At 39.9% G+C, this 13,511-nt stretch overlaps 1 protein-coding gene across 3 annotated transcripts in view; it reads right to left on the reverse strand.

Moving 5' to 3' along the window:
• LOC139936207 (uncharacterized) overlaps nt 1-13,027 on the reverse strand; it is a 32,385-nt gene extending 19,358 nt beyond the window's left edge. Inside the window, exons 1-12 of one of the 3 annotated variants that reach the window (XM_071930978.1) lie at nt 12,412-13,027; nt 11,335-11,549; nt 9,375-9,563; nt 7,729-7,929; nt 6,815-7,069; nt 6,059-6,301; nt 5,566-5,805; nt 4,191-4,468; nt 3,650-3,854; nt 2,569-2,730; nt 1,997-2,158; nt 459-620 (exon numbers count right to left, since the gene is read on the reverse strand). In XM_071930978.1, the coding sequence (XP_071787079.1) occupies nt 459-620; nt 1,997-2,158; nt 2,569-2,730; nt 3,650-3,854; nt 4,191-4,468; nt 5,566-5,805; nt 6,059-6,301; nt 6,815-7,069; nt 7,729-7,929; nt 9,375-9,563; nt 11,335-11,549; nt 12,412-12,932 (2,833 nt within the window). In that variant the 5' untranslated portion in view covers nt 12,933-13,027. Of the gene's footprint in view, nt 1-458; nt 621-1,996; nt 2,159-2,568; nt 2,731-3,649; nt 3,855-4,190; nt 4,475-5,565; nt 5,806-6,058; nt 6,302-6,814; nt 7,070-7,728; nt 7,930-8,758; nt 8,830-9,374; nt 9,564-11,334; nt 11,550-12,411 lie in introns of those variants that run through there. The other 2 variants (XM_071930977.1, XM_071930979.1) reach the window with 2 other exon arrangements.
• Nucleotides 13,028-13,511: the final 484 nt, after the last annotated feature.

Raw genomic sequence — 13,511 nt, forward strand, 5'->3', positions numbered from 1 at the left:
GACTTGAACCTGACACCTCCAGATTAATGTGCTGGCGCTTCATCAACTGAGCCATCTAGCCCTAGGGTAGGACCTGAACCTGAAACCTCCAGATTCATGTGCTAGTCTTCATCGACTGAGCCATCTAGCTCTAGGGTATGACTTGAACCTGAAACCTCCAGATTAATGTGCTGGCACTCTAACAAGTGAGCCATCTAGCCCTAGGGTAGGACTTGAACTTGGTGACCTCCAGATATAAACATGCCGGCATTCTACCAACTGAGCTTATCTAGCCCTATGTCTAGTGGTCTCCCTATTTTGTCAATATCTTTGTTCAGGGGTGCAAGTCAGAAGGCATGCAACTTGTAACTACCTTTCAATTTTGGATACAACATGTGTGTAACTTGGTTGAGTATATTGTCTTGTGTATTATTTATTAAAATCAGTTGTTGTTTGAATGAAAATAAAAACAAACAAACCTATGCAGGAGGTCTTGAGCATGGTTCCTATATCGGATGTTGTCATGCCATCTTGGCAAGGCAGACAAACTCGCTGTCCTGTCCTAGGTTGGTAGAAACTTGGTGCACATGGTATGCAAGGGGTGTTACCAGTGAAGGAGAAAGTACCAGCGTCGCAAGGCCCTGTTCAATAACATACATATAAGAGACTTAATTACTCTCCAAAATGAATAGTTACAATGCTCACACAAGTTTAAAAACACAGCAAAGATCAAAAAGTTAAAACGTTACAATTGCAGAAGAAACAATGCATTAAGGGTTTAAAAATAGAATCATATGACCACCACACACCCAGTCTGTCTATGTAGACAAAAAAAGATAAAAAATATGCAACGTTTATGTACCATTACTTATCTTTCATTGAAAAAAGTAAAACTCATAGGGACAAAAGAGTGACAAAAGAGTGACAAAAAGTGAAGACAAGTGTAGCAATCAATCAATCAATCAATCAATCAATCAATCATTAGGCATTTGTAGAGCGCCATCTTTCTAGTTTACTATTCCAAGGCTAAGCAAAGTGGCAAAAAACTTAAGACAAAAGAGTTCACAGAATTTCATGGGGACATGTATACTAAATATAAGCAGTTTCGAAGGGATGACTTTTATAATGGCTTTGGAAGATCTGAACAGAGTTAAGTTTAAAGGAACACGTTGCCTTGGATTGGTCGAGTTGGTCTTTGAAAAGCGTTTGTAACCGTTTGTTATAAAATGCACATGATTTATAGAAAGATATTTTAAAAGTAGAATATAATGATCCACACAAATATCACTCGCCATTGCGTGGTTTTCCTTTTACCTCGTCGACTAAGACGGTCGGCCATTTATGGGAGTCAAATTTTTGACTCCCATAAATGGCTGACCGTGTCAGTTTGCAAAGTAAAAGGAAAACCACGCAATTTTGAGGAAAATTTGTGTGGATCATTGTATTCTACTTTTACAACATCTTTCTAACCATATGCATTTCATAACAAACAGATTCAAATGCTTTTCAAAGACCGACTCGACCGATCCAAGGCAACGTGTTCCTTTAAAGCCATTGGACACTTTCTGAACAGAACAAAAATTAAAGGTTCACAGATTTACAAACAACTTACAGGGTTTACAGAAGGTAATGGTGAAAGACTTCCCTTGAAATATTATTCCATGAAATGCTTTACTTTTTGAGAAAACATTGAAAGAATTATCAATTCTCGATATCGAGAATAACAGATTTATTTTAAACACATGTCATTACACGGACAAATGTGCGGAAACAAGGGTGGGTTTTCCTGTTATTTTCTCCCGACTCCGATGACCGATTGAGCCTAAATTTTTACAGGTATGTTATTTTATATATAAGTTGTGATACACGAAGTGTGGGCCTTTGGACAATACTGTTTACCAATGTTGTGCGATTGCTTTAAGGAGAATGAAGAATGAAAAACATGAGACAAAAACAGTTTGACAAGTGAAGCTCAAAAAGTTGTTGCAGCAACAAAATCTGAACTCTGTAAACTTACTTGAACAATCCCCAGAACTTCTTGAACCCTGTTCTGGTGTAGAACTATTATTTGGACACTGTTGGCAGGATTTAGCGCCCTCTGCTGATTGAAATGTGCCAGTGGGACATGCGACACACGGTTGCAGACCTGTCGGAGAAGAAGTGCCGACTGCACACAGTCCTGCAAGGCAAAAAAAATTTTTAAATAAAAATTAATATAATGTTTTCAAACATTGTCTGGTAAGGTATCAATATGTATTCAGTTTTGGGCAACACCATGTTTATAATTTACTTAGATGTGTAGCGGGTAAATGTATTTGTTCTTTGAGAACTTGTCTTGCTATTTATTCTACTGCCATGGAGTAGATTTCGGAATCCGAGAGACTATTTAGTTCTAAAAAGAACTGTCCTGCTTATTAACTACTTCCTCTTTTAAGGGTGGAAGTTAGAAATCAGCCTAGACTACTACTTTTACTGAGGAAGCTTCTTGTTATTGACTTCGGTGCGCCGGCCAAAAATAGGCAGATGTGCACGATCTAGCCATAGCTGTAGCCAAAGTCACCATTTTGGACACAGCCTTATTAGACTTACTCAAGCACTGGCTGAATTGTCTGGCACCTGGACCTCTTGTACTGGTTCCTGATGGGCAATCCTTGCAAGATATCTGCCCTTGTTCGTTCTGATAGGTTCCAAGCTGACATGACACACAGGCATCAGCGTCTTGATTGTGCTGAGTACCTAAAGGACATTTCACTGGAGAGCCAAGAAAAACAGTCAAAATATTTCACGGAAGAAATCTCTAGAAATAATAAATAGTAACAAAACCTATGTATTTGTTTTGCGGTATCACCATTTGTACATCTTCTTTGCTGCTTAGACTTTATTCTTTGGGAACTAGGTTCCTGCTTTTTGTTCATGTGTTGCCGAGTAAATTTCGAAATTTGGGAGACTTCTCAATTCTGCCAAGAACTGTCCTGCTTATTCAGTACTACCTGGGCTGAAGGTAGAAAATCGACTGGGCCTACTACTTGCGCTAAGTGGATCGAGGTGACTTCTCATTATTAACTTTAGTGCTGCAAAGTGAGAACTTATTGGTCTCAATGTTTCGACAAGCTTGCTCTACTCATCATCGGGATTAAAACAGAACGTTCCAAAAACCAAGCATATACTTTGCCTTTAGTTCTACTGCACTAGAATGCTTGGCTACGCCCACACCTTTATTGCCTTTTTGATCTGCTACTTTTGACGGTTTATAACTAAACAAAAACAGAGCATACTTCACCAAAAGTGACAACAAAATCTAACACTTGGTTAAATAAATTCAAAATTCTAGTGGTCACCGTGGTCCAGTGGTCCAGTGGATGGTCACCGTGGGCCAGTGGTTAGCCTGTAGGACTTGCAATCACAAGGTTGTGGGTTCAAATCCCCAAAGCTAATCGCTGATTTCACAATGACTAGAATAAGTATTGTCGCCTAGTTACTGAATCACAACTTCTTGAATTGTGCACTTCATAATCATCAATTGATAATCATAGACATCAAATCAATGTTTGTATGAGAGAGATTGGCTGTTGCCAGCTTGGCGTTTATATTCCCAGTTGTGGGAGCTTGCCAAGATCTCTTGATGTGAAGATCATCTAAACAAACAAACAAACAAAGATTAACTACTCACAGCATCTGAATCGTCGTTTGATTTGCCCTGGCTCACAAACTAATCCTTGCTGGGAGGAAGAAGCAGCAGCACCAAAGTCTTCCGTCTCAAAGAAGGGAGCAGTTGACTTCCTCAGAGACCCATCGTCGTCATTCAGCAGACGTTGGTGAAGTCTCAAGACAAGTTCATTTGAAAGAATATTGGATTTTCTTGACTTGGCAGGAACCTGGAGACAAGAGGATTCAAATTAAGAGAGCGTTCATTTCAAGTTTCAGCTGCAAATATATGGAATGGTCTTCCACATTAAGTCCGGGCAGCTGTCACAACTGATACATTCAAATCAGCACTCAAAACACATTGTTCAATATCCACAACTAATCATTGCCTTTGACATTGTTTTGATGTGGACATTTGTATGGACATAACTATTGTATTAGATATCACGAGCAGTGCACTTGGAGCTCAGCTGACTCGAGTGCAGACTTTTGGGGCAAGCGCCTGCATTGCGCCTGCAATTATTATTATTAATTGTATTATTATTACAACATATCTTGTGCCTTACCTGGTCAGAAACACCATGCACTTCATCAACATCTCTTCTAGATCTCTCTGCATCCCCTCTTCCCTGGTTCTCCGCATCCGCCAAATACTGCACCCCACAAGACACAAGGATACCATCCTCCTCGCATCCATCGCCACAGAATCCTGCGATGTCTCGATCCAGCTGGCGGAACAGTCGTAGGAACTTCTTACGGAGTGCAGTCTTTGTGTCTTCAGTGTTGCATGGACGTTCGTACTGATGAATGGATTTCCGTGATGGCCCTGTTTCGTCAGTGCCGACTATTTCTGTTAAAAATAAAAAGTACAAACAAATTCAAACTGGTTTTCTTTCTTTTTTACACTGTACATTTTGCTTAAAGGTGCTATGTCAGATTTTTTTGCCCCAAACATTAAAAAATAGATTTTTTTGAGTGAATGGTATTTCAAAGAGTATCACCCGCTCTAACGAAAAAAAGTTTAACTTTTACTTTTAATGGTCAGGAACCATGACATAAATTTCAAACGTTTCTTTTAAAGCACATAAGAATTGGTCACGTGATATATTGTCGGGATCCCGACAAAAACTAATTTTGAGCACTTTATTTCACTGCTACTGATAATTGGCGGACTTTTTTGAGCAATGGCTCAAATGAAAGCATGTAACTTTCTCGACCCCCATCAAAATACCAATTGAATTTTAAATCAAAATGTTTGGGTCAAATTGGCCAAAAATCTGACATAGCATCTTTAACTTTCAATATAAACCACCTTGCTTGAGATTGATAGATAAACTATGCCAGCCTGCAGTATAATATCATGTGGTGAATGCATCTACACAAAACTTCCTCACCACCACCAAATAAGAGGACTCAATCATATGGCTCAAAGGCTTTTTCCTACACCTCACCCAAGTTGTGTGCCCTACCATCTTTACTTAGAACAGCTGCTACACTGAACAATTTCAAATCAAACCTCAAATACCACCTACTTTAACTTTTCTTGTCTCTATCTTGGTAATTTTAAGTTTTTGTAAAAGGATATTGAGATTTCCACCAGTTATGTTTTGCACAACACTTATTATTATCAGGCCTCCAATTAACCACAGACGCCTACAGCACTTGCTCTGGTGCCCCATGCTTTTGCTGTGGTGCCCTTTGCAATGTTCCAAACACAATTTACATTTTTCCTAAGGTGTTCCTTACCGGAGGAAAATTGCTGTGCCCCCTTCAAGACTGAAGTTCAAGGCCTGGGGGCCGACTTCAAAAAGAGTTAAGATTGTGATGTGTGATGTCACAATACAAATCACTATAGTGATAACTGAAAACTCATCTTGAGATGAATCTTAGTGCTTTGTGAAATCGTTAATATTAAAATCATTATAACTTTCCAAAACTTACTGTAACACTGAGGCCAAGATGCCCCAACATCCTGAAGAGTTGCTGTAGCTAGATCAAGCCCTCGCCATTCATGCGTCTCTTCACTAGATGACGAATCCGAACACACGTAGATAGAAGCCGGTGATTGGCTGAAGGTGTACCCCTCCTGGCATGAAACGACACACAGTGTACCCTCATCTAGCCAACTCTCACATACCAAAGCCCCATGGAGAGGTGGTTCCATGTAGAAACATTCATAAGCTGAGAAGGATGAAATATAAGATCTATTAAATTTTATTGCATTTATTGTGGTTGTGAAACCAAGGACTCTCAGAAAGCGAAGTTAATCACTTTACTAGCCAAGAATCCTATGGAGAGAAGACAAGAAAGGAAGAAAACATGAGTCTCAAACACTTAATGATGCCATTGAGCTGTTCTTCGCGGTCTGTTTTGTAAACAATTCTTTGTGTACCACAAAGAATTCTTTGTAGGCCCTACATCAAGAAAGCTATACCTTTCAGAAAAATTGTGAAGTTACAAAAAACGTCGTATCCAGCAGCATCCTTAGCCTGGTACCACACGTCCTTCTGTGCATCTAATGAGGCTATAATGCCATCCGCCTGACTATTTGTGTCCGTTGATAAGATGCCCTCGTTGTCCTGAAACCTTGGGGGGTCCCACGCAACCCACATGGTCTGGGTGTCGGTCGTCCTTGTAACGTCCGCTGGGCATGAGAGCAGGAGTGGCGGCTCTTCATCTGAAATGAGTAAAGAAGTATTAAACTTGAAGTGACACCATGATTTCTCTGTTTATTGAAGAAAAAAACTGAGATTGATATTTAGTTATATTTATTGATAAATACTTGTTTTTTAAGGCAAAGTATACCTTTTGATACAATCCCTAATGACCCTAGGAGGAATACTTAATCTGAGAAGCATTACTGACAGAAATGCTTCTCAACTTCAAATTTTGGGGTATAAAAACTGATATCTTTTTACAAAACGCTTTATACTATCGAAAGCGGCTGTAGGCTTCTGACCAAAAGTTTTTAATTTACGTTAATTTTATGAGTGATTACCAAACGTATACCTTCCAAAAGTCAAATCCCCTGGAGGTGATCGGCTTCCAAAGGTAACGGTTGTCATCGTAAACTTTGGCTTCCAAGAATGGCTTTTGGCCATGTTTGGGCGTGAACTTACATGCAAACAAAACATAATAGGAACCACACCCTTAAAAAAGAAATACAAATAATCAAGCGATATTTTCTTACCAATGATCTCAACGTTGAATGAGCATTCTGCTAACATCCCGTTTCCACTGACCGCATTATACTTGATTTCAGTCACTCCAACCCCCAATAACACTGGTGGCTTTATGGTTGATGAAGTGATAAGACGTCTGCCGGATTGGTCGACGGCTCGAGGAATAGGCCAAGTTACCATGGTAGTGGAACGCCGATGGTCCGCTGGTAGGATCATGTTGGCGGGGCAGTTGAGCCAGGCTGGAGGTACCAGGTCTGAGTTTGCTATGAAAGAGATCAAACAAAATGTAGATTTTATTTTACTTTTATCTTTTACCCTACCTTAAGCCCGGAATGCGAAGCGAAGTTTGACATCCAGGGCTGCTGTCACAGCAAATGTTTCGCACAAGAAGAACACGGTTCAGTTGTTGCAAATTATTTGTTGTGAATTCGTTTGCATTTGCGGGAAGTATGAACCGGGCTTTATGCAAGTAGTCTGTAATGAGCCAATCTGGCTTATCAGGCCAGTGTTTATCCGGTTTCCTTGGCATTTAAGGACTGAGAATATTTACTATATTCCTCTGGACAGGAAGCCATTTCATATCGCAGCCTACTACCCAGCTCTCGCCGGTACCTATTTGTACCCCTGGGTGGAGAGAAACAATTACAAAAAGACAGCCACTAAAAAGCACTTTACAAGAAGATCATCAAAATCTAGAAATAAATAAAGAAAAAGATAAGATTAAGAGTCACAGTTATCTACAAACAAACAAACAAACAAACAAATAGAGAAAATAAAATGTGTGCTCCATTTTGACAACGTTTGTAATTTTCAAGTATCAAAACGAAAAAGAGGCAATACCTTGGAAGCAACCCTCCATCGTAACCCTCCATCCTCTCGACCGGAAGATGGAGGGTTACGATTATCGCAACTAAAGGCCTACCTTGGCAGATAGATGTCTCACCAACCCACACAGCGTCTCCATCTTCGGTAACTTCACACACGATCGATGAAACTGCAATTCTACCAAAATTGCAACTGAATATACAGGTTGAACCCAGAGCCAAGTTTGGGTCGATGCAAAACACCTGACCATTTGGTGGTGACCTTGGAGCCGTGCATGACGGCACAGAATCAGCTACAACTGTTAGAAACGGAATGACAAAAATAAGTTTGCTAACTCTTCATGTTCCTTCTCAAGTCACAACAATTTTCTGACATGTTAAAATCACTTGGGTTGAACAAAGAAGAATTGACTTCTGACTGGCACTGCCGAACATAGTTGCAATATAACCCTCCATCCCCCAACAGCGGAGGAGGGTTACGATTACGTATCTGCTTTTCTACGCATCTGTTTTTAAATGAAGCTGAATCAATGGAAAAGTTTCCGTATGGCACAACGACTTTTTCATTCAATAGGCCTATGATATAATGAAACAGTATAGCATCTAATTTACCTCAATGAGTCAATGAGACTTCCCTTTTTGTAAAAATGAGTGAAAAAGTGGTGCGCCATACGGAAAGTTATCCGAATCAATTATTAGAAATACAATAGAATGACTCATTTTATTAATTACCCGTCTTATGATCTTACTCTCTAATCTAGTCAGTCTCTGGAGTGGACTGGTCTTATTTTTTTTTATGCTAAAAAAACTTCATCACCGTCGGAAGATGCACTTTATGAGTACAACAGAATAATTTCCATGCTTTTTCTTATAACACAGCCCAAAATTAAGATCACATCGCATTTAGTATGAGTTCTTTCGACTACAAAATTACATGCCGGAACCGGTGAATGCAACTTGCAAGTGCATAAAAAATATCAAACTTTTAATAAATTAACTGATCAAATTCAAACTCAAACTTTATTTAGAGACAGAAACCAAATATTATGATTCAATAATCGTAAATTATCAAACATTTATACCAGCTTGCAAATATTACACAAATAAATAAAGAAATCAACAGTTTACCACAAGTAGCAAAGAACCGTCAGGTTGTTTTGTCTTTTCTGTGTTTACAAATAGACCGCTGTCATGTGTCGGTGCTTTTCTGCAATTCTGTTAGGACGCCCTCTTTCGTCTTTTAAGAAAAGTTGTTATAAGGAGGAAACTTTTTTCTAGTGTCTAACTTTCGGTCTCGAAAAGGTCTCGATCAAATACCACCGCTTTGAAGATTTAAAGGTGAATGGAATAGTTTGTTACACTCCCTACTCAGTTTATTATTTTAGTTTTAAGCAAAATACATTTCACGCATGTTATAAACATTTTATTCTTTCTGAATCAAATAATTTCTTGCACATTTTATAGTGGCCTAGCTACGTGCAGTTTGTTCATTGTTATCTACAAACGACAATTCTAACGACTCTCCAATTTCCTTTCGTCTAACAACTTCAAGACAATACAACAGGATCTTGAAACCATAAATTACGGATTTATGGAGATTGTTTATTCCAAACAGGACATCGTTGACAGGATTCTGGTGCCTCCTTAACACTTAAAGTGAAGTTGAAACTTAATGTCAAGTTGGAACTTAAAGTAAAGTGGAAACTTAAAATAAAGTTGAAACTTAAAGTGAAGTTGAACTTACAAGCACAGTTTCCTCCAATTACAGCGTAGCCTAGCGGACACATCGAGGAACTACATGAAAACGCCCCCGTGTCGACGTGACAGACGCACCGTGCAGAGCCGCCACAACACCCACTGCCACTTAGCCCGTCACAGAGCCGGCTACAGTGATTGGCACTGACATTCACTATAAGTTGATTTGGTCTTTTGTCTACAAAAATAATTCAATGAAGTCGATACAATGTTAGATTGTTGGTGACACAGTGACTTTATTCTTCCATCAGTTGAAAAAAATTGACTTATTGACATTTTTGTAATGTCATAATATCTCGGCAAGGCGTCCACAGAGCGATCATTGCGGTGGTATTTACCTCGAACATTCAAGCCATTAGAGTAGGGTCCTAAAATTATGTGTCTCAGGCGCAGGTGTTTTTTTTTTAGGTGTATAAAGAAATCCCTTTATTTCAAAATTTAATATCGGGAATATAATAAAAGTAGCGTGTTGTGCATGGCTGCTAGCTTCTTAGCACCTGGCTCAAGCTCATGTTTTTGATCAGCAGAGTGTGGGTTCGAGTCCCGGCTTACATCTCTTGAGCAATACTTTACCATAATTGCTTTGTCAGTGCTTCGCCTTCAGATGGGACATCAGGCCGTAGGCCCCGTACACTAGAATTGTTAATGCACAGTTTGTTAAAGATTAGGCCTCCCGGTTATCTCCAGTGTTTCTGGTTCAAGGGCAACATGCTTCCTCAGACAAGTGGGATGCAGTGGTTGAACGAACTGCCTGATGATGCGTCATTGGTTTCATTACCAAACATATGTAATGACAATAATAACTATTTTGATTCCTTTTCGTCCTGTTAACAACTTGAATATTATTTCTTCCATTGTGTCTGACTGAGATTGAAGTTCCTTGACCTACTTCCATTTCCTTTTTATTGTTGACGTGTTACTGCCGCCTGGTTACTTGTTAAAGGAACACGTTGCCTTGGATCGGTCGAGTTGGTATTTGAAAAAGCGTTTGTAACCGTTTGTTATCAAATGCATATGGTTAGAAAGATGTTGTAAAAGTATAATACAATGATCCACACAAACATGCCTCAAAATTACACGGTTTTCCTTTTACATCGTCGGATAACACGGTCCGCCATGTAAGGGAGTCAAATTTTTGACTCCCATAAATGGCCGACCGTGTAAGTTCGAAAAGTAAAAGGAAAACCACGCAATTTCGAGGCAAATTTGTGTGGATCATTGTATTCTATACTTTTAAAACATCTTTCAACTATGAGCATTTTATAACAAACGGTTACAAATGTTTTTTTATAGACCAACTCGTCCGATCCAAAGCAACGTGTTCCTTTAAAGATTCACAGTACAGCAAGCGTTTAACGAAAGTCTTTGCTCGTAGTTCCAAATGGTATTGGGGGTTTTCCCATAAAGGGTGTGCACTATTATTGGTAAGATTAAAAAAAAGTAAATGCTTGCAGATTTGCACATGACTATGTTGAAAAACTCGTCATGGCGATAAAAAAAACGCCGAAGGCAATAATATATCGTTAAAGGCAGTGGACACTACTGGTAATTGTCAAAAACTAGCCTTCACAGTTGGTGTATCTCAACATATGCATAAAATAACAAACCTGTGAAAATTTGAGCTCAAACGGTCATCGAACTTGCGAGATAATAATGAAAGAAAAAATACCCTCGTCACACGAAGTTGTGTGCGTTTAGATAGTTGATTTCGAGACCTCAAGTTCTAAACTTGAGGTCTCGAAATCAAATTCGTGGAAAATTACTTCTTTCTCGAAAACTATGGCACTTCAGAGGGAGCCGTTTCTCACAATGTTTAATACTATCAACCTCTCTCCATTACTCGTCACCAAGAAAGGTTTCACGCTAATAATTATTTTGAGTAATTACCAATAGTGTCCACTGCCTTTAAGTTTCTTACGTCAATTGAAATATTTTATTAAAGTAGTTACCTTCAGTTAGACCAGTTGAAAGTGGGGTCACATCTTCCCACTTCTTCAAGAAAAATATATATTCTTGCGTTGCCATGGCAATCAGATCTTTCTTGTTCACTCCATTGCCGATTCCGAACACAACTACTGTCGCTCCCTCCTGGCGCATGCGTTCAGCAACCTCGGTCGGGGTCGTGTCACCACGGGCACGACCGTCCGTAAGCGTGACCACTAACCTACACAAAATAGAACATTAATTTTCCTTTTTATTCCGCTCTAAATAGTTATGATAATAATATCTAGGTCAAAGTTGTTTTCTTTCCGCTCTTTTTTTTACCAACGAAATTTACGTAGAGAAGTCCCTTATGATTGTTTACAGAGAAGTAGGAGAGCTGTATTTTCCACTTAAATTTTCAGTGCCGTGAAGACATTTACTGTGCCGTAAAGATCAGAGCATACTGATCGAAACGTCGAGTTAAACCAACAGTCTTTTCAGAACCACCCCAACTCATTTAGATATAGTCATTAGTGGTGTTTCCGCAAACTTCTCTCTATCGTATTTCCACCATCAAAAGTTTAAAATTATACTTAGTGCCGTAATTGATATAGGTCTATAACAATATTTTATAAAACTTAAATCCGCCACTCGATGACACTCATGGCACTTCAACATATTGACCTATGACCACCTTCACTCCTCAAACCATCCCTCCTACTAAGGAATTAGAGCGCACAAAGCTTGATTACAAGAACCCGCTTCCCTCACAGGCCCATTTATACGCATGGGCGAAGAGAAGCATTTATGGTTATGTGTCTTGCTCAAGAAGCCCATCCTGCACTAAACCGCTCGCAATTTGTTTTTCTGCACCATGTACTATAGTTGCCATTGTCTATTGCTTTTCAATGGGGACCTTTTTTTCCTCCATCTAAATTGATTCAAAAAGGGAAATCCTTAAACACAATCAGGAAAACTTGTGAGGAAGACAATTCTTACAGCAAACAACAAAATGCAAACCACACGGCCATGACATGGAAGCTACACTCATAATAATACAAGAAACCTGTAAGAGGAACACATTAAATCTCAAACAAACTCACCTTTCAGCATATGATCTTCCAGACGCAAGAAGCATCTCAGCCATATGAAGTCCTCTACCTAAACATGAGCCGGGACCTCCAAGAAACTCAACATGCTCCAACGATTGTATCAGCGAGCACCTCGAGTAATCCCCCTCACCCCTAGCCCCATTGTCATCGATAAAATCTACCTCAGTCCGTACCCTTTGGCATCCCGCAAACACCACGACAGCAACCCTGGTTTGGTTGTACCCAAGCGGAAAAATCGAGGTGAAATCCCGGACAAATTTGAGTACGATTTGCTGAAATCGGTCCTGTTTGACGCTCTGGGTGGCGTCGAGAACGAAGATCAGATCGGTCGGTACCGGGGCCCGCGAGGCGATCAACCGGCCGAGCTGAGCCAACGCCTCAGTGTCTCCATCCTCGCCGGCGATCACTTCATTGGTTACAAGTTGGCCTTGAACTTCTTTGCTGATAAAACATCCAAACAAAGTTGAAAATACCACCATACAAATGGTAGAATGAGACGCTTTCCCGAGCATGTCGTAAAAGTTTCTGGATTAACACTTCAGATTTTGTTTCACGCGGAAACCACGAAGTTCATCTTCCAGCCAGCAATCGATGGCTAGATAATGTGACGAACCAACTTCCCCCACAAAATGCCCAAACTAGTATTACAGGAGGAAGGCCCTTGAACTTGATCTGTTTCCCCGGGGGCCAGATGATTGTGTGTTCTCTTCCATTTAAGTCAATTACCAAGTGCGATCTCGTGGAGGGATGTTTAGTTAAACCCCGAGTGAGAGTGGGATGACTTTTGATTCATCGACGCTCCCCAAGGGACCGTGATACCGATTTGCTGTTGACTTTGACAGCGCTAACTTGACGTCCCAGATATTTTTAAATTTGCTTCATATTAAAGGGAACGCATGCATTGAACTTCGCTCTTCAATGAGCAGATCCATTTATCTCCGGTAAGGGTCACTTCGATAAGGAACATGTAAATTTGTGTTGGAACTTTGCAAAAGGCACCACAGCAAAAGCACAGGGCACCACGGCAATTGGTGTTGGTGCTTTTGATATTTCGGGGCATGGGAACATATACATTTGGAACAGTTCGATTG

The sequence above is a fragment of the Asterias amurensis genome, chromosome 4, assembly GCF_032118995.1.
Source record: "Asterias amurensis chromosome 4, ASM3211899v1".
NCBI classification, from domain to species: Eukaryota; Metazoa; Echinodermata; class Asteroidea; order Forcipulatida; family Asteriidae; genus Asterias; species Asterias amurensis.